This window comes from Cyprinodon tularosa, unplaced genomic scaffold (assembly GCF_016077235.1).
Source record: "Cyprinodon tularosa strain WSP-4 unplaced genomic scaffold, ASM1607723v1 ctg308, whole genome shotgun sequence".
In the NCBI taxonomy this organism is placed as follows: domain Eukaryota; kingdom Metazoa; phylum Chordata; class Actinopteri; order Cyprinodontiformes; family Cyprinodontidae; genus Cyprinodon; species Cyprinodon tularosa.
Window position 1 is genome coordinate 543882 of NW_024039017.1, and position 21361 is coordinate 565242.

Here is a 21361-nt window from a genome sequence, read left to right on the forward strand (position 1 = left end):
GTAACATCTAGAGGTGTCTCCTGCCCTTGAAGGACGGGGTCCTGTAACATCTAGAGGTGTCTCCTGCCCTTGAAGGACGGGGTCCTGTAACATCTAGAGGTGTCTCCTGCCCTTGAAGGACGGGGTCCTGTAACATCTAGAGGTGTCTCCTGCCCTTGAAGGACGGGGTCCTGTAACATCTAGAGGTGTCTCCTGTCCTTGAAGGACAGGTTCTGGTAACATTTAGATGTGTCTCCTGTCCTTGAAGGACGCAGTCCCGTAACATCTAGTGGTGTCTCCTGTCCTAGAAGGACAGGGTTCCCGTAACATGTAGAGGTGTCTCCTGTCCTTGGTGGATGGTGTCCTGGAACATCTAGAGGTGTCTCGTGTCCTTGAAGTATAGTGTCCTGGGACATCTAGAGGTGTCTCCTGTCCTTGAAGGACGCAGTCCCGTAACATCTAGAGGTGTCTCCTGTCCTTGGTGGACGGTGTCCTGGAACATCTAGAGGTGTCTCCTGTCCAATGCCTGGATCAAACTGCTTCATTAGCAGCGGTTTAACTCAGGAAGTTTTAGGACTGAAGGTAAAGATGTCTGCTATGATACTTTCTGGTCCTTCCTATGTTAAAGAAGGACTATTGTAAATGTTGCTTTGATTTACTGAAATACAATTTTAAAGCATCTTTATTAGTGGATCTAATAATACATTTATTAATGAAATATGTTGTCAAATGATTTTTAATTGAATCGTTCTAACTTAGAGGTGTCATGATCTTGGCACTGATAACTGGCTTCATTGTTCATTCCGTTCACCTGCCAAGCTCCGCCCAGATCTCTCATTACTGTACATCTCATCCACCTGCTCTTGCCTCTTTTTAAGCTGCTTGCTCCCAGCCATCAGTGCCAGATTATTCGAGCCGTAGGTGCGAGTTCTCTAGCGTACCAAGTGTGTTGTTCTGATAACCTTAACCTGACTAGTTTCTGCTCCTTGACCCCTGAGCCTGCCTGCCCCTGTTCTGATCTGTTTGCCTGAGCTGTCTTCAGACACCTGCTGCATTCTGCCTGCTTACGACCCTGGTTCTGTCTCCTGACGCCTACTTGGATTCCCCTTAGGTACCTCTTCGGATCTCTGATCTTTTGGCCGGGACTGTTTACCTCATCGACACCGGCTTTGGCTTCTCCTTCTGGAAACACCTGCTCTCTCTTGTCTGCTAGCTTCTGCTTGTCAGCCTGCTCAGCAGCCTTCTTAGCTTCAGTTTCTGGAACTCTCTAGGAGTCATCTGTCGCTTGCTGTGGAAAATCATTCAACTTGATTCCACTCCTTCCTCTGGGCTTAGACTGAATTTTATAACCAGGTTAGTGACTCACACGCTTATTATCGTCCTCCGTCAGTTACATGGTCACTAACCTGTGTTTTCCCCTCTACAGAGATTCCAGCCTTTTTTGTCCTAGCTGCTGAGTCGCAGATTCGTCAAACTGTCAATGAACGCTATTGTCAATTACTTCAGACCATCTGCCTGAATTCTGGGTCCAAAGATCTGAGCTCTGACAAGATGATTAGCTTGAAGTTGTAAAATAAAAGTCTGGGTGAAATGTGAGCTATTATGATCCACAGATTCTTTAGGATTTACGTAAAAAACAAAAAAAAAAACAAGCCAATGAAAAAAAGCAAACATTTAAAAACCCAAATATGATGTATATTAGTTGGTAAAATGAGAGAACTTTAGTTGAAATAATCCAACATTGTGTGAATAGACCTTCAGGTAAAGCCTGTAGATCCAGCAGGAATGAAAAGCAGCTGTGATCATAATGAGAAATGTGGGATTATTTTTTAATTTGGTCAAAAACCAAAGCATCAGAATTGGCTTTGAATGTATCAGTGAGAACAGGTTGGTCTGAGAAAAACAACACTAAATAAAATATTTCAGAGCGTTAACCTGAAGCAAAGGAGGTTAATCAACCTATCAGGACTATTTTATTCTCCAACCAGCTTCATTTCCTTTTCCTTCCCTGCTGTAAAAAGTGATGTTTTCCCTCAGAGGAGCCTACATCTCTCCTTTGATTAGAAGCTCATCTCACACGTTTTAAATGAGCAGCCTCCTTCCTTCCTAAATGAATCTGTCAATCAAATGAGTAAAACCTTTTTATTGTGACTCTCTGACTCACAGGATCGGTTGAGAACATGCAGACATTATTTCTGCAGGTGTTGGAAAATAAAAACCTCCTGAAAACTAAAGAATATCGCCATCATCTGCTTTTGACACACTGAGAACATTTTCAGCCCTGCAGGACTCCTCCTCGTCCTCCATCTCCTCCTCCATCTCCTCTTCTTCAGTTGCAGCATTCCACGTAGTTCGCCGGCAGCATGCCGGACTTGCCGGTTCTCTGCACGGTGCCGTACATCCAGCCTTCGTCGATGGGCTGGGCGTTGATGATGACGTCTCCGTCCCTGAAGGACACCTCGTCGTGATCCTGGGCCGCGTAGTCGTACAGCGCTCTATAAACACGCTGAGGTAAAACAGATCAACAGTTAGAGATACGCTCAGGGCTGCTTGCAAAGCTTCTTGTTTTTGGGTAACACTGCACACATGGAACCAGTCGCAGCAGGTTCAGCAGCAGCTCTTAAAGGGGCTTGAAGGTCTACTGATCAGAAATCTTGCCTGTCGTTCTGCTAGGATTATTTTTGTGATTCCCCTGATTAAAACCTGCCTGTTAATACGCCTCAAGCTGCTGGTAGAGTTTAACATCAGATCACTCTGAGCTGCAGACGGCCCGCTCTCTGTGCAGGCTGTTAAAAAGTAGTTTCTGTCGGGGATCTGTTAGCTTTGCTAAAAGTTGGACTGAGGTAACTATCAGGCGTTTCCACCATCAGGATCATGCAGCTGCAGTGGTGGAGGTGAAAAAAACAGAAAATCCTACTGCATGACATCAACAGCTATTTTGACTATTTTTTGTGCTCAAATTTAAGAATTTCACACAAGCAGAAATCTGTAATGCTGATCAATTGTGACGGGAGCAGGTATGGAAAGCCAAAGGGTCCACATTAAAAAGTAGTAAGATTTCCATTTGTAAATGTTAAAATGTGACGGTTACTTGTGATACACGCATCCAATTAATAGAGATATATTTGATCTCTAGGAAATAGTTACTTATTTTTTTATTCAGGGTTTCCACGGGTCATTAAAAATCATTAAAAGTCATTAAATCATAATTTTCTAAATTAAGGCCTTAGTTGGCATTGTGATTAGTTTTGTGTTTGCATGGAACTGCTTCCGGTTTTTCGTAAAGCCGTATGTTTGGAACAGAAGCTCAAGGCAGAGAAAAAGCTAGAGAATGGGGAAAATGCAAATTTTAACAAAAGTGGCTGGAAAACTCTCATATATATGAGAGAGTCATAGGTACTTGTTGATGGCATTAAAATTATTTCTAAGAGTATTAAAAAGCATTAAGTTAGAGTTACCAATTCCCGTATAAACCCTGTTATTACAGCTATTAATAACTACCTGCTATCACAGATTTACTTTTTCTCCCTTAACAAATTGAAATATTTTCTTGCTACAAAAAATTGTATTAGTTATTGGATATAGATCAGAATCAGAAATACTTTAATACTTTATATACGGATGGACTGAAAACAGATTTTTATTTTAGATGGAATTTCTTGATTATAAGGTGTATTTTCTCCCCCATTAAGCAAATAAAGCAAGAACACTCTCTAGATTACAAACACAGAAAGAACAGAGCATCTCATCCCTTTTGACTTCATCAGGCATCCAAAGCGTTTTACTTTAGAATATGCAAACATCTAGGTTGAAGAGGTTAGAGGCCATTTTGAGGCTCAAAAAGCTCTTGTGTAAACATACTATTTGCCCCAAAGAGCTCCAAACTGCCCCGTACCTTCTAAGTGATGGTTTTCTGATCATTATCTCAGTTTTTATTTCTATATACATTTGAAATGAGAAAAGTTGATTATGATTAACAATAAAAACAGATTTAAAGCCATTCTCCTTTCATTCATTTTTTTTCATGCTCTAATTTGTGTTTCATTTCATTTAGAGTTGTCATAAAATACAACCTGTTTCTCATAATTTTAGGTCTTTATTCTCTTAATATTATCACTTTATTCTTGTGAATTTTACGACTTTATTCTCATAATTTATGACTATTCTCATAATGTTACAACTTTATTCTCGAAGTAGAAGAAAAACAAATCTCTAGCCTGGCCCTAATACTCCGTTGTACATTAAAAACAAAATAACCATAAAATAAGTAAATATTTCTAAGGGTTTAAACCCTTTTTGCAGAATGCTCCTGCTAGAAACAAAGAGCGTGTGATTGATGCTGTCTGGGGGCGTACCGATGTGGCAGAGTGTGGCGGTGAGGTGACGGATCTGACGGACGACATGCTGGTCTGATGCATGTACCCATGATACTGCTGATGCTGCTGCATCTGGTGGCCCTGATGATGATGATGGTGGTACGCTCCGGGCAGCACGGGAGCTGATAGACAAACACAAAAAGAGAAAGGAGGTCAGCAGTCAGCAGACACCTGACCTCTGTTAGTGAACCTGCTGATCGCCGTGAGAAAAACTCAGTGACCTGGATGCAAAAACCGGTGAGTTAGTCTGAGGGAAACACACGGAACACTCCAGAAACACGGAAACAGATACCAGGAGTGCTGCTGCTGCTGCGGTCCCAGAGGTCAGAGGTCAGAGAGCTGGCAGACTGTTGGGAGTGCTGCCTGCTCAGCCTGCGGCCTGCTCGCTCTGACAGGCAGCCACCACCAGATAGCAGCACAGAGCAGGGATAAAGCCGCCAGTCAAACAGGACGGAGAAAAAGAAACGCTCATTAGAACAAATAAACGATTTTAATTAAGATATTTGATTGCTGGAGAAAAACAGCTGTTAGTTAGGTCAATATTAGGAAACTTTGCTCCTGAAGGGACGCATAAGATTTTATTTATGTTTTATTGTTCATAAATATAAACACTATTCAAATAAACTGTTTCTGTTTGGATCTAGAGGAAAGTGATTCTCAGTATTTTTCTTCCTACCTTTCAGCACAAAGAAGAAAGAGTCATTTTGATTCATGGTTCTGTTCACTCTGCTCAGTCTTACATTACAGAATCAGGTTTACTTCTGAAATGTGATGTACTTTAGTTCAGAATATTTATTTCAGTTTCTGTTTCATAAAGTATTCGTATTGTATAATTTGTATTTTAACAGGTATGACAGTTGAACATAGTTTTAACTAACAGAGCACCTGATTTTATGTACAGCAGTGATTCCCAACAGGGGGTACTCGTACCCCTAGTGGTCCGCGAGTGCATTGCAAGGGGTACATGAAAATATTTTATTTCTTTGGTGCTAAAATAAAAGAGGGCTGGGATCTGTTCTACGACAGAGTATTAGGGCCAGGCTAGAGATTTTTTTTCTTCTATTTCGAGAATAAAGTTGGGGGCACTGGCCCCCATTGGCCCCTGTTTACATCCGCCAATGGTGTCCAGGCAGGGACCAAAAAGGTCAGAATTCAGAATAGATTTTGACGAATCCTATGCAAAAAAAAATATATCTATCTATATATATATATATATATATATATATATATATATATATATGTTCTGTCTTTTGTTGTATAATATACACACTAATAGAGGTTTAGTAGATATTTTTGTTTAATCTTCCGCATTAAATACAAAACCCATTTCTAAAATCAGCAGAATTGACAAATTGCATCTGTCATCTTTAATGTTGGGATATTGATGTGAGAAATTAGTTTTCATTGCTGATTTATGATTAATATTTGAGGAATCAAAATGTCAGATGAATCAGGACATTTTTCTTCTTTTCTAACCAAACAATTTTTTTCACTACTTGTTCTGTGCTGAAAATTTCATTGAATTTTAATTTTTTTCATTTTGAATATTAAAGTTAAACCAAAAACAAAAAGTCATGCAGGTAATGTCATGATTTGACTGAATACATTAAGAGAAAAGCATTTCACTGTTTCGTGCACCACGAACTCTAGCTTCTCCACACATTAGTTATTCATTTATTCCTTATAAATATTTATGTATAGTTATTTATTTTAAATACAAAAGTGAAGATTTTTCTCAGGTGATCTACCAGACATTCTGCGGAGACTTTTGGACTGAATGTTGTCTTCTAGAGGGTCAAAATCAAAGATGGAGCCTGGATCTGTTCTCCACACCTTCAGGTCTTCAGAGAGGAGGACAAAAACAGTTCAGACAATAAACTGGTTGCAGTGTTTATCTGCATGAAAAAGAACAAGAGGGTCAAATATTGGCCCAGTTTGTATTTTCTTTCCTAGAAATACGAGGTTATAAGCAGATAAAAAAAAAAAGAAATTAATCCACCATCTTCTTACTGAACCTTTAAAAAAGATGTGACTAGAGGATAAAATGTGTCTGATGTTTCCAGATAAAGTCTTTGCAGTTATAAGAACCAGCTCATGTTCTCTACAGCACTCTTAGGACTAAAGTCTGTACAAAAAGTAATAAATAGATTTTAAATAACTTAAAAAAAATTAACTCAGAAGCGTAATTTATCCATTGAATGATTTAATATGAGCACATAATAAACTACACTCTACATATGCCTTGATAAGTTATATATTGGGAATTTTGCTATATAAATAAACTGAATTGAAATTAAACTAAATAATCTTTTCTTGCCAGAAAATCATAAAATAAAAACTCTTTTTAATAAGAACTATCATAATAAGAATCCAACATGAGTTCATTAATGTTTTTCAGGAAACTGTTTATTGGTTCTTTAATTCCTGTCAAAAATTCTGTGGTTTAAAAAACTATTCTGCTGATTTAATTTGCTGAATATTTCTGCTTGTGTGAAACACAAACAGACTGAGATCAGATCAATGGTTATGGATGAAGGCAGATAAACGTCTGTTTTCCTGAGCTATTTCTATAGTTATGCTACTATAGGCTTAGACTGCTGGAGGACATAGGGACCCCTTTTTCCCTCCTTTTACTTCATTCTGCCTCTATTCTCCCACTCTGCAGAATCTGTTAGTTCAATCTCTAACGTTCTGCTCTCTCTGCTTTTTCTCATAGTAGCTTCATCTGGTCTGTTCCTGTTTGGCTGTGACTCCATCCTGGAGAGAAAAATCAGCTGTGCTGCTGCCATCAACACCTTTGTTTATAGATGTTGGAGATCGGCCTGTTTTTCAGTGTTGTCCTGTTTCTCTGACTGTGACTGCCTGGATGTTCTCTCTCCATCCTCTGACATGGGAGCTGGCTTGGAGCTCGTCTGCCTGGCTGTGTGTTTCCTGGACGGGGCCGCCTTTTACAGCTGCTTTCTGTATCTCTGCTTCTGTCTCCTTGAACCCCAGTCGGCCTCGGCAGATGGCCGCTCACACTGAGCCTGGTTCTGCTGGAGGTTTCTTCCTGTTAAAAGGGAGTTTTTCCTCTCCACTGTCGCTACAAGCATGCTTAGTGTGAGGGATTACATTTGAGTCAATGATTTGATGCAATCAACTGGTTTTCCTTAGATAGAAAACTCTGAATCAATTTGACTGGTGAACTGGAAAGTGCCTTGAGATGACATGTGTTGTGAATTTGCACTTTATAAATAAACTGAAATGAATGGAATTGAATCTGTCCCTAAAAAACAGGAGTTCTTGGGAACCACAACCGGTGGATCATTTAAAAAGGAGTTGTTGGGAGCTGGAGAAGTTCCACCTTTCTCCAGCAGAGTCCGCCGTGGATCCTCTGAGGGAGCCTCCTGCACAGCTGCAGCTCGTCTAGATCATCAGAGGATCCACTACTTAAGCTGTCTTCAGACCTTGCCTCAACGCCGCAGTGTTGTTCCAGTTGGTCAGCGCTTAAGCCTAGATCCTCAGAGTAAATCTATGACTTTCGAATCCAGCTTGGATTCTTACCCCTGTGTCTGTTTTCCAGGATACCTGTGCCTCCTCTGTGAAAGCTCTGGAAGAGCTAACCTGCCGAGCCGACCCTCTGAGCCAAACCTGAAGATTCACAGAGAACCTCCAAGCAGCTCTGGACTTGAGCTGGGTAACCCAAAGCCAAGGTCTGTTCTAAGTAGACGTGAGACGCTGAAGCAGCTACGGACTCTGCTGATGAACTCTTCTCCAGAACCAACAGAGACTCTCCCAAAGCTAACCTCAAGAACCCTCAAGGTACAATCAGTAGACTTCTGGAAATCAAACCTCTGTTGGCAACGCTAACTGAACTGTCTCTCATGCAGACTCCGGTGAACCAGAATCCAGGCCCCGAACCAGAACCAGAATATTCAGTGTGCTTGTGCAAAATAAAACTGTTAAACTTTCATCCTTGTGTCCGTCAGTGGTGTTCTGCATTCTTGGGTCGCTTTCAGTGAACCCATCATGACAGAACACTGCGACCAAACTCAAGGCCCAGCAGATCACCTCACCCGTCGACTGGAGGAGCAGGATGCCCAAATTCAGGGACAAACCCAAACGCTCCGTGAGTTATACCGTCTAGTTGACTCTCATAACCAAATGCTACAGAGCTGTGCTAAATATCTGAACAGCGCTAATGCTGCACCACAACCATTTCCGGGTCCAGTTCCTCCTCCGAGGTCACCAGCAGTGACGTCATCAGAGTTCCGTCCTAGTCTCCCAGAAAGATTTTCTGGCAACATGAAAGATTGCAAAGGATTTTTATTTCAATGTCAGTTGATTTTTCAGAACTCCCCTGGCTGTTTTTCCACGGATCTCAAGAAGATAACTTTCATTCTCTCTCAGTTAACAGGAAGAGCCTTGGAATGGGCTCAGGCAAGATTTGCCGCTGACGACAGTTTAAATTGCTACTACCAGTGTTGTGCCTGAACGCGTTCATTGAACGAAAGTTCATGAACTCGTTCATATTTTGGGCGAACGTGAACTGAACGTACTGCATTATTGCCTGATGAACGTTATTGTGAACTCGTTCATTCTGGTGTCTGTGAACGGCACGCTCTCTCAGTTCAGCTCCGTTCAATAGGTTGCCAGATTTCTATAAAGCCCTCCAGGCGAAACCCCGGCTAAATCACATCGTAAACAGGCCTTAATATGTAGCGGGAAAAACACCCAATCTGGCAACACCAGCTACCAGCGTCGTAGCCTACAGCCGCTTGCGTCATCTAAACAAAATGCAGCGTGGAAGCCACAGCAGCATGGAGGCGACTTAAAACAGGTTTATGACCAGGTGGTCGGTGAGGATGATGGCAACAAGTTTGCCCGCCGGCTTTCAGTAAAAAAATCCGCACTTCAGTAACCTTAAATTCCTCCCTCAGCCTGGTCCCTCAGTTTGTGTTAGTAAAATCTTCTTGAGCGGAGGTCTTCAACAGGGGATCCGCGACCCCTAGGGGGTCTACGGAGGTACTGCATGAGGGTCTGCATGGTTAGTTGATATTTTTATATCCCCCCCCTGCAATTTTTTCCCCCACTAATTGAAATGTCTTTAAATACTCATTAACATGAAATCAACACACTGTAGTAAACAGATAAATGGAGACAAAAGATGTCTTTCAGTCATCAATGCACACATTCAGCGACACACAGGAGCTCTTTCAAGCTGGGCACCGTTTCCTTCACAACACCTGTCCCATCAACCAGGAATCAGAATCAGAAAAACTTTAATAATCCCAGGGAGAAATTAATTTCTTTACATTACTCCATCTGTAATAGAGTGACTATAGGACACAATTTCATACAATATATATAGTTAGGGGGTCCCCGCTCCATCTCGCCATCAGTTTGGGGGTCCTTGGTCTGGAAAACATAGAAGACCCCTGTTCTTGATGGTTTTACTATCCATGTAACTTGTTTGTTAAACCTGCCTGGTATAATTTTCCAGGATTCCAGTATTCCTTTTTAGTATGTATTGAAATGGAATTTCAAATGGAAAAAATTATTAAAATAAAAAAAAAACATTTGCACCTTAAAGACTACTTTCCTATTTTTCTTTTAATAATTCCTCATAAAAAAGACCATTCAAGCAGCACATTTTTCCTGATGTTTCTGAGAATATACTGTAGGGGTGAAAGCTGCAGCTGCTACTAGTGTGAAGTGAATGGACAGCAACAAAGCGTTAAAGCAACAATGGGGAAATCTGTCCCCTCAATGCTAATGTAAACCCTGGTTGGATAAGGATTCAAAACTGGATATGAAGATGAAATCTGACGCACAGTTTCAGAGTTATAACTGATAAAATAATTGCTGTCTGTGGTTCTACAGTAGGCTATGGTGTAATTGAGCAATATATGAAAAAAAAAAAAAAAAAAGAACTATGAACTAGTTCGTTTTTTGGAATTGTGAACTATGAACTGAACTAGTTCATTTTAAAATGTGTGAACTGAACTTTGAACTAGTTCACGTAGAAAGAGAACTTTCCCAACACTGGCTACTACTCTGACTTCATTTCTAAATTTACCCAGGTATTCAACCAAGAAACTGACCAAACAATTGATTCTAGAGGTCTTTTCAATCTTAAACAGGGAAACTCTTCGGTGGCTGAATTTTCTATTAACTTCCGGGTTAAAGCGGCAGCTTCCGGATGGAACCAAAGTGCCTTGAAAGGAGCCTTTTTCATGGCATTAAACGAGCACATTAAAGATGAACTCGCAACCCTCGACGAACCTGCTACCCTCGAAGATTTAATTCGCCTCTCCATCAGATTAGATAATAGAATACGAGCCAGAAACAGTTCTAAGAAGCAGAGTACACTTTATTCTGCCTCACATAACGTGACTGTTTGTTCTCCCTCTACAGAGCAGCTGCCCGTACAGAGGCCTAAGCCCCAGTCTCTACCGTTGCCTGTTCAGGCCTCTCATTCGGGTGAAAGAGATGTCGAACCCATGCAGGTGAGACACACCAGGCTCACTCCAGAGGAGAGACAAAGGCGTTTGTTAAGCAAGCTATGTATCTACTGTGGTGAGAGTGGACACTTCATTGCTGCCTGCCCGGCTAAATCAAAAGCCAGGGCCCGCCAGAGGATCTGAGGAGTCTGGCGGGCCAAATAAACACTAAGAAATCTCCTCGACTGTTGCTGCCTGCCACACTTTTCTGTGCTAACCAGAGCCTTTCTTTCTCTGCATTCATCGACTCAGGCTGTGAATGTAACCTAATCGATTCTAACCTCGTCCAGCAACTCCAAATTGAAACTATTCCTCTGACTCAGCCTCTCAGTGTATCCGCTATTGACGGAAGAAGACTCCATCAAGTTACCCATCGAACTCAGCCCCTCGAGCCTCTTCTGTCAGGTAACCACCGAGAGACGATAACATTTTTTGTTTTTCCCTCTGCATGTTCCCCGCTGGTGCTCGGTTTCGAATGGTTGGAGAAGCATAATCCTCACATTAACTGGACCAAGCGTCACCTGGAATCATGGTCCATCTCATGCCACGAAACATGCCTTCGTTCTGCTGCCCCCTTGGTGGGGTCTCCTAGAGGTGGGGGGGAGATGGACTCTCCTGACCTTTCTTCAGTTCCCTCTGAGTACCATGATCTTGCCCCTGTCTTCAGTAAGGTCAGTGCGACGTCCCTACCTCCACACAGACCATACGATTGTGCCATTGAACTTCTACCTGGTGCTCCTTTACCTAGCAGTAGATTGTATAACATTTCTAAGCCCGAGAGAGAAACAATGGAAAAGTACATCAACGAATCACTAGCTGCTGGAATAATTCGCCCTTCATCTTCTCCATTGGGCGCCGGGTTCTTCTTCGTGGGAAAAAAGGATGGTTCCCTGAGACCTTGTATTGACTATCGAGGTTTGAATCAGATCACTATTAAAAATAAATACCCACTGCCTCTTCTCGCCTCTGCTTTTGAGCCCGTACAGGGGGCTACTGTATTTTCTAAACTGGATTTAAGAAACGCTTATCATCTCCTTAGGATCCGTGAAGGCGACGAGTGGAAAACTGCCTTCAAAACACCCTTGGGCCAATTCGAATACCTGGTTATGCCCTTTGGTCTAACCAACGCTCCAGCTTGCTTCCAGGCCCTCGTTAACGATGTTCTAAGAGACTTTCTCAACGTATTTGTTTTTGTGTACATTGATGACATTCTCATTTACTCCAAGGACCTCGATGAACATAAAAGAAATGTCCGTCTTGTTCTACAGAGACTGCTGGAGAATAAACTGTTCGTGAAAGCCGAAAAGTGCGAATTTCATCAACCATCACTCACCTTTTTGGGGTTTGTGCTCGAGGGCGGCCAGGTTAAACCATCTGAGGACAAGATCAAGGCAGTTTTAGACTGGCCAGTTCCAGAGAACCGCAAAGAACTCCAAAGGTTTTTGGGTTTTCCTAACTTCTATCGTCGGTTTATCAGAAACTACAGCCAGACCGCCCTTCCTTTAACTTCTCTGACCTCTGTAAAACGCAGTTTTCAGTGGACTCCCGAGGCTCAAGCAGCATTTGAAAAATTAAAGTCATTGTTTTCCAGAGCACCAGTCCTCATGCAACCTGATCCAGCTAAGCAATTCATCCTAGAGGTGGATGCTTCAGATTCCGGTGTTGGAGCAGTCCTTTCCCAGAGACTAGAATCTGATCAGAAGATACACCCCTGTGCTTTCTTCTCCCGTAGGCTTTCTTCCGCTGAGCAGAACTATGATGTGGGTGACCGAGAACTCCTGGCCATTAAACTGGCACTGGAGGAATGGAGGCATTGGCTGGAGGGAGCTGAGCACCCGGTTCTTGTTTGGACTGACCACAAGAACCTGGCTTACATCCAGTCAACAAAACAAGCTAATCCTCGCCAATCCAGGTGGTCAATCTTCTTTTCTCGGTTCAATCTAATCATCTCCTACAGACCCGGATCCAAGAACGTGAAGCCCGATTCTCTCTCTCGTCTCTACTCCGTCGATCATCCCGAGACTCCTGAACCTGTCCTTCCGGCTTCATGTACAGTGGGAATGGTCAACTGGGAGATAACTGACCTCATCAACTCAGCCCTGGCCACTGAACCCGATCCAGGTAACGGTCCATCTAATCGTACATATGTTCCATCTTCTGTCAGGTCCCGTCTCATCCAGTGGATGCATGCCGCCAAATTCTCAGCTCATCCAGGAGTAAGTAGAACAGTAGCTCTCATCTCCAGACGCTTCTGGTGGCCCACTCTCCACAGGGACGTAAAGGAGTATGTGTTGGCTTGTCCCACATGTGCCCGTAACAAAGCCTCACACCAACCTCCCTCTGGCCTGCTTCAACCACTTCCTGTTCCCTCGCGTCCCTGGTCCCATATCGCCATAGATTTCGTCACCGGTCTCCCTGTCTCCCGAGGTATGTCCACCATATTCACTATTGTTGACCGCTTCTCGAAGTCCTGCCATCTTATTCCCCTCAGAAAACTTCCCACGGCCTTCCAGACCGCCCAGCTTCTCATCAAGCATGTATTTTGGTTACACGGCATTCCCCAAGAGATCCTCTCGGACAGAGGCCCGCAGTTCATCTCCCAGGTCTGGAAGGCTTTCTGTTCTGCTCTCGGCTGCAAACCCTCTCTCACCTCTGGTTACCACCCCCAATCGAATGGTCAGACTGAACGCATGAATCAGCAATTGGAATCCACCCTTCGCTGCCTCACGTCAAACAACCCCGTGGACTGGAGCCAATTTCTGCCATGGATAGAATACGCCCATAACTCCCTCAGATCTGCATCCACTGGACAATCCCCATTTCAGGTCAGTCTCGGCTATCAACCACCTCTTTTTCCCGCAGACGAGAGAGAGATTTCGGTGCAGTCCGTCAACCATCATATCCGCCGTTGCCAAAGGATCTGGAGGGAAACCATCGCCACTCTCAACCAGTCTTCAGAAGCGACTAAGCGCTTTGCCGACGCCCGGAGACGTCCCGCCCCCGAGTACACCGAAGGCCAGGAGGTATGGCTGTGCACTGGAGACATCCCCCTCAAGGGGATGTCTCGAAAACTCTCCCCTAGATTCATCGGACCCTACCGGATCACTCGAGTCATCAACCCCTCAGCCGTCCGTCTCCAGTTACCTCAGTCCCTCCGGATCCACCCCACCTTCCACGTGTCCCAGATCAAGCCTGTCTCCTCGAGCCCTCTGTGCCCTCCGTCCGACTCCCCACCACCCGCCCTGGAGGTCGATGGACATCCGGCCTTCACGGTTCGCCGCATCGTGGACTCCCGTCGACGAGGTCGCGGATGGCAGTACCTCGTCGACTGGGAGGGCTACGGACCGGAGGATCGCCAGTGGGTTCCGGGCTCGTACATCCTCGATCCAGCCCTTATCGAGGAGTACGAGCGCTCCTGCCCATCAACCTCTTCCGGACCGCCAAGGGGCGGTCGTTGAGGGGGGGGGTACCGTTGGGAGCTGGAGAAGTTCCACCTTTCTCCAGCAGAGTCCGCCGTGGATCCTCTGAGGGAGCCTCCTGCACAGCTGCAGCTCGTCTAGATCATCAGAGGATCCACTACTTAAGCTGTCTTCAGACCTTGCCTCAACGCCGCAGTGTTGTTCCAGTTGGTCAGCACTTAAGCCTAGATCCTCAGAGTAAATCTATGACTTTCGAATCCAGCTTGGATTCTTACCCCTGTGTCTGTTTTCCAGGAAACCTGTGCCTCCTCTGTGAAAGCTCTGGAAGAGCTAACCTGCCGAGCCGACCCTCTGAGCCAAACCTGGAGATTCACAGAGAACCTCCAAGCAGCTCTGGACTTGAGCTGGGTAACCCAAAGCCAAGGTCTGTTCTAAGTAGACGTGAGACGCTGAAGCAGCTACGGACTCTGCTGATGAACTCTTCTCCAGAACCAACAGAGACTCTCCCAAAGCTAACCTCAAGAACCCTCAAGGTAAAATCAGTAGACTTCTGGAAATCAAACCTCTGTTGGCAACGCTAACTGAACTGTCTCTCACGCAGACTCCGGTGAACCAGAATCCAGGCCCCGAACCAGAACCAGAATATTCAGTGTGCTTGTGCAAAATAAAACTGTTAAACTTTCATCCTTGTGTCCGTCAGTGGTGTTCTGCATTCTTGGGTCGCTTTCAGTGAACCCATCATGACAGGAGTTTTACAAAAAGATGTAGAAAAAAAACTAACAAAACTCTACAATTAACTTTCAGAACAAAACGTCACAGAAACTTAAAATAAATAACTTCCAGATCCCAAACATGTAGAAGATTTCTGCAGGAAAACTGAAGCAAAATTTTATAAATCAGAAACTATTTCCTATTTTAAGATTTTCCAAGGTTTCAGCTAAAATCAGTGTTCATTGATCAGAGCTAAAAAAACTCAGAGCAATAATTTTAAAGGCAAATAAATCCTGGGAAAAAAAGCTGAAATGAAGACAAAGTGAGGAGGTATGAAGTAAACCTGTAAAGGGGAACAGAGCTCAGAGTCATGAAGAACAAAGGCAGTCCCTCAGCAGGTGAAATGAAAAAAACTGAAAAACTGACCTACGATGATGCCTCCGGGCCGTCTGTCCATCTCTACCGCCTGGGGGTGGATCCCCTTGCCATAGGCCGGCTCTCCCATCATCTGATTGGCCCTCTGGTAGCGCTCCATGCTGGGGTCGTCCAATCCTGGCGTGAAGCCTCGGCCGCGGGTCCGCTCAAAGTCCTCATGGTACTTGGCCTGAGGAAACGAACACAGAGATGTTGGTGATCCACTGAAGAGGACATCAAACAGACACAAAACAAGGAGTTCAAACACAGACAGACAGCTTAGGGTGCATTTGGTCAGTGAGCAAATCAAACCCAAACATCAGATTTTATTGAATAAAATGTTCTCCTTCATAGAACCATGTATCCAAACACACTCAGACACATGCGGCTGCGGCGTCCTCGTTCCCTGCAGGTGGGGGTTAGTATCTGTGCAGCGGCTCCATCCTCTGTGCCACTCATGTTAGCTCCACCCCCTAGGCTGAGCTCAGAACCACAGGAGCCATGCCGCTACCATGGAGACAGAGTCTTGGGTCCTTCTGACCCGCCTGTATTCGGGCGTGTCCAGCTCGGTGCAGCTCCGCCCCCTCAGCTCCTGGAGGCCGCGCTGGTACTTCACCTGTTCACACACATGTTCATATGACGTTACTGAGGAGCACAGTACTTGGCTTTAGGAGGAAAACATTTATTACTGTTATGACCCACAGCTGTTTGCCTTATTTCTCCCTCAGCTACCCTGCTTTTTTCCTGCCACAGCTGTTCCATATCTCCTGTAATTAGTTCACTCTGGTCATTTTCACCTCCATGTCAGTATTTAGGCCTCTGGTTTAACCGATCTGCTTTCGTTGAGTTCTCCCACAGTCTATCTCTGCTCATGGGTCCTTCTAACCAACAACATAATTATTATTTCCCTTATTTGGTCAAAGCAGTTCCTGTTCCAAAACAGGTAAGAATCAGTTTGGTTTCTGACAGTGGGAGCGCCAGCATGGATCCCTGTCACAGCATGGCTAACAGATCCATTCCTGCTGGAATCTAAGGCTACGTTCACACTGCAGGCATTAATGCTCAATTCTGATTTTTTTGTGAAATTTGATTCTTTTGCATTTATATTTCCAGATGTAGGCGACTTGTATGTGATCTCCTGTGTGAACTGCATTCACACAACTTAAGTTTCCCGCATGTGCAGTAAAGGAAGCAATGACATCACAAGCGAGTGCGCTCTGTTTTTACGGTAGTAAACATGGATGGTAGTGCTGAAGCGCATCTAATGAACTTTCATTTCTTTCCCAACATTAAACACACAATCTATTCAAGAGGGTTGAAAATAAAGACTGCTCTCCACATTATTGTTGTTTTTCTTCCTGCTTCTGCGTAGCAACAATACCCTTGTTATGTATTAATGACGTTTAGGTGGGATGAATGCGACCTGGCTGTTCAGACACGGGTTGCATTAGAAAAGGTCAGATATGTATCGGATTCAGGACCACAGAGCCAAGTGGCCTGGGTCGCATTAGAAAGAATTAGATCTGTGTTGTTCAGACTGTCATGAATGGATCAGATCCAGGTCAGATCAGATCATTTTCTATGTCTGCTTCTGTCTCCTCAGCAGATGGCCGCTCACACCGAGTCTGGTTCTGCTGGAGGTTTCTTCCTGTTAAAAGGGAGTTTTTCCTCTCCACTGTCGCTACAAGCATGCTTAGTGTGAGGGATTGTATTTGAGTCAATGAGTCGATGCAATCAACTGGTTTTCCTTAGATAGAAAACTTTGTATCAATTTGACTGTATGATCTGATGAACTGTAAAGTGCCTTGAGATGACATGTGCTGTGAATTGGCGCTATAGAAATAAACTGAATTGAATTGAATTAAATTGGGTCACTTCAGGCTGCAGTGTGAATGTAGCTCAAACTGTTCTGCATTCCTTGTTTGTGTTTCTATGAAATAGACCTCCATCAACATGAGAGGAAATGAAATTTGGGTTTAAGGCGAGAATCGACTGAATATAAAACCTGCTAAGCTAAATGGTTTGTTCTGAATGACCAAAGCAGCCGAGGAACTTGCAGAACTGTCCCTTAAACCAAACATATATTTTCTACATATACTATATTATGAACATCTAGAGAGTTTCCATTGATCTCTAAAAAGGAAACCACAGATATCATATCTTTGCTACCGTGGTCTCAGTTTGAGTTATTGATAAATAACCCCTGATCAACAGATGGTGTTTATGGAAGCTCTGCAGAAAGCTAACTTTTGTTTCTATGGCGGTTAAAATTCTATTGCTAGTAAAGTTTTTCACCTTTGCATGGAGGGCATTTATGAACAGAATCACCACTGTTTATTTAATACATCTAAATAACAAATTAGGGTTTTAATTCAGAGACATTAGCCATTTTTAAAGTGTGATCAATGCTAACTTGACCAGCTTTAGCTATGTGATGCAGCATGGACAGACTGCAGGTGATAACAGAGGCATGTTCTGTTTATTCACAGCTGATTAAACTTTGCATCAATGCTGAAGCTCAGGTTTTTATTGTTCTATCCTTTAAACTAATTGCTAAATTCACTTCAGAGCTGCAGTCAAGGCCTTCACAAAACTGTTTGTTTTTTTTTGACCCTTTGTCGCCGTACGACACAGATGGATCTAAGGTTATACAGAAGGAATATGCGTGTGTGGACTGTTGAGTGCATGCATCTTGCCGAGCTGATGTTCTCCTGGTTCTGTTTGACCCGCTCCACCTCTGGAGTCACCCCCAGACTGGTGGCCTTGGCTGCAGCCTGCTTGTATTTCACCTGTCAGGAAGACGGACAGTAAACCAAATCAAACACGGATTTCTGCTCAGACGCATGGCTTCTAGCTGGGATCTAATGATGAAACACCCAGTGACAGAGAATCAGAACAGGCATGGATTTATTGTCTTCTGCACACCACTGAGCTGCTGAGCCGCCCTGCTGGGAGCTGTCTGCCTCCCGCAGGGTGCAGAGGCAGGAACATGACATGTGTCCAAATGTGTTTGGTTGCATTTAGTGGATGTAACACCGTTGGATGGAGAAAAGCCCTCAGAAGACCAAATGGGAGGAAATCTTTCTTTATAGCCTTTATCATTCTATTATCAATAAAAATTAATGGAATAAAAGCTTATTTAACAGAATAAAGGAGGAATTTAAGCTCTGATGAATCAAAAGTTTAAGCAGCGGGGAAAAAAGTATTTTCTTCTTGTTAATTCCACTTAAAAGTTGTAAAAGCAGAAATGAAATCTAAGGATGAATAAAGTCAATGGTGGCTGACCAGCCTGAAATAAATTTAACACAGCAAACCGAGGAAAAGGCCAAATGTCAGGGTTCCTGTGTGTGGGTTAATGCGAGTTGTGCATCTCTACTATAGAGGATCTTTGTGGAGAACTTGGGTAGCCTACACAGGTGAAAGAAATCTTTATAATCACAGTGCTGGGTTTAAAAAAGCACCAGAGCCTTCATTCAGTGCTGGTTTCTTGTGTGTTTTGAAGATGTTAGTTTTTTCCTAGTCTCTTGCTTCCCTCAGGTATTTTTCCTGACGTTTATTGGTTTTGTTTGGTTTTCAGTAATTTTGTTTTTTGTATTTTTGCCTCTGTTTTCCTTTGGACTTTCATTAAACCATCCAAACTCATCTGTGCCTACTCCTTTCTGCATTTGGGTCCTCAAAATCTCCACCAAACCTGGCACCAAATCCTATAACCAGAGTTTTAGCAGGAGTTGGTTCCAGCGTAAGTCATGGCTGACAGCCTGTGGGACAGCTAAGGCACTTGTTTTTTCCTGCATTCTTTTAAAAACTGACCGGAGTGATTAGACGTAGACACAGTCTGGATAGAAAGACTTAAAACACCTCTCTGACAGCTGGGACTGATTTAAAGGAAAGGCAAAGAATAATGAACAATCTGGGATTCACAAGGAAAATAATAGTATATAGTCTACTTTTTCTAGAAGTTTCTTCATTTGCAACCAAAAATAAACTCTTAAACACATTCTCAGAAAATAGTTTTAAAATATAAAAAAAATGTATAAAGCTGACTAATAGCTTCTTCATTATTAAACTGGTACATTATTTTTTTTAGGTGTGTGACACAATATTGGAGCATGCAAAACAGATTTATCTTAACAAAGCCTCAGAAGGGTAAGATTTATATAGCAAAACTAAACCTGTACATGAAATTATGTTTTGTTTTTATAAAGCATTTTTTTCATGTTTTTTGTTGTTGGGATTTATATAAATATACTGTTGTGATAACTTAGTACATGCTTGATTATTTTTTGGTATATGCCTATTTTGAATTTATAGCCTCCTCTGGAGAAAACCCCATCAGCCGCCACTGGGTAAATGAAACCCAGGGAAATCCTGCTAAGCATTCCTTAAGAAAATGTGTCTGAATACAAACTTTAAGATTTTTTGGTGAGAAACCTGAACACTTTATGGAGTTTGAGACAAGTTAATTTATGGATAATGGATTCTATCACAATCATCATGTCTGGTTTGGTCATAATCTGACCTCGGCGGTCATCAGGCTCCTCCCCGCCTGCTGTTTACTCACTGAGCTGATGTTATCCTGGTTGCGTCGCACTCGCTCCATCTCAGGTGTGTCCATGACTGCAGTGCCGTGACCCACCTGCTCTTTGTACTGGACCTGAACAGAAACCTGAGGTCATCCAGCTGCTGCACACAGACCACCTCTACAGCAAACGTTTAAAAACCCTGATTTAGTTCTAGATTTGAATCACATATATCCATGATATATAGGTCTTGTTAAAACAAGAAGAAGAAGTTAATCAGAGAAATCTACAACCAAACTGTAAACAAAAACATAAGTGTTAAAATGAGCAAAGTACAAAACATTAAAAGGTATAAAAACATCTGGTGAAAAGCACTATGCATGAATCTTTTTACTGCAAAAATAAATGTTTTTATTCCTGGGTCATGATCACAGTGTAATAGATTAATTAATTATAAATAATTACCTGTGTTGTAAAACGTTATAGTGTATTTATCTTGATTTATTAGTCCTGGTAAACATACATCACTGAAGTTCTTGGCGTTCTCCCTGGCCAGGACGATCCCTGGCGTCTCCGTGACCGACGCCGTCAGGCCTCGCATCAGTTTGGAGTCACAGCTATACCGCAGCTAGTTGGCGACAGAGAGCTGTGTTACAGATACTCATCTCTGAATATTGCAGCATAAAGTGCTCTCAGAGCGGCCAGGCTTCAGTTCTCACAGAGCTGATGTGTCTCTGGTTGGCTCGGACCCTCTCCATCTCCAGGGTTTCTGGAACCTGGCTGTAGCGGCCCTTCAGCTGCTCAGCCTCATCCTTGTACTTCTTCTACAGAAACAAGCAGACCAAAGTTCTCAGTGGAGGAAATATATTTCAGTAATCACAGCAGCAGGGTGGTACATTGGGCTGCATCAGGAGGAACCTCTAAAAAGGATCAATTGAAGAACCTGGGGTCAACATTTCAAAGGGTTTTCATGTCAAATGTGATGTAAACACGAGGAAGTGAGAGAAAAGGTAGCAGTGAGAGGGGAAGTCTGCAAGATGGCCTTACTAATATGCAAGGTTTCTGGGATGTTGTGCAATGATTAAACTATAGAGATGGTGAAAATGACAAAAATAGAGCTGCAGATAAAGATGACTGGCTTTTTTTTTAGAGAATACAGAGCTGCTCCCCATCAGAGAGGAAGTCTATGATGATGACCGACCTGGCTGTAGATGTCTTTGAGGTAGGAGGCATGCAGCAGCTCAGGAGTGTCTGTAAGCGTCCCATAGGAGTTCTCCCTTAGCTGCTCCGTCTGTTTGTATGATTTCTGTAGCACATAAACACAAATATTACAGCGGGACTGAAGGAACTTCCTAGAGTAAAAAGCATCCAAATGTTGGATGGTGTCTCATCAAAAGGAAACTCACAAGGAAAAAAAAAGACAATTAGAAGAATTTTATTGATACAGTTACTTTAGTCTT

The 21361-nt window shown here is 43.1% G+C and overlaps 1 protein-coding gene across 3 annotated transcripts in view; it reads right to left on the reverse strand.

The window, feature by feature from the left end:
• Window positions 1–272: 272 nt before the first annotated feature.
• The window catches only part of nebl (nebulette), a 170978-nt gene continuing 149889 nt past the window's right edge, over window positions 273–21361 (reverse strand). Inside the window, exons 44-54 of one of the 3 annotated variants that reach the window (XM_038292111.1) lie at window positions 21103–21207; window positions 20621–20725; window positions 20425–20529; window positions 19943–20035; window positions 18078–18170; window positions 15893–15997; window positions 15394–15571; window positions 6104–6196; window positions 4648–4743; window positions 4335–4477; window positions 273–2485 (exon numbers count right to left, since the gene is read on the reverse strand). In XM_038292111.1, coding sequence (XP_038148039.1) covers window positions 2309–2485; window positions 4335–4477; window positions 4648–4743; window positions 6104–6196; window positions 15394–15571; window positions 15893–15997; window positions 18078–18170; window positions 19943–20035; window positions 20425–20529; window positions 20621–20725; window positions 21103–21207 — 1293 coding nt within the window. In that variant the 3' untranslated portion in view covers window positions 273–2308. The remainder of the gene's footprint in view (window positions 2486–4334; window positions 4478–4647; window positions 4744–6103; window positions 6197–15393; window positions 15572–15892; window positions 15998–18077; window positions 18171–19942; window positions 20036–20424; window positions 20530–20620; window positions 20726–21102; window positions 21208–21361) is intronic. The other 2 variants (XM_038292112.1, XM_038292113.1) reach the window with 2 other exon arrangements.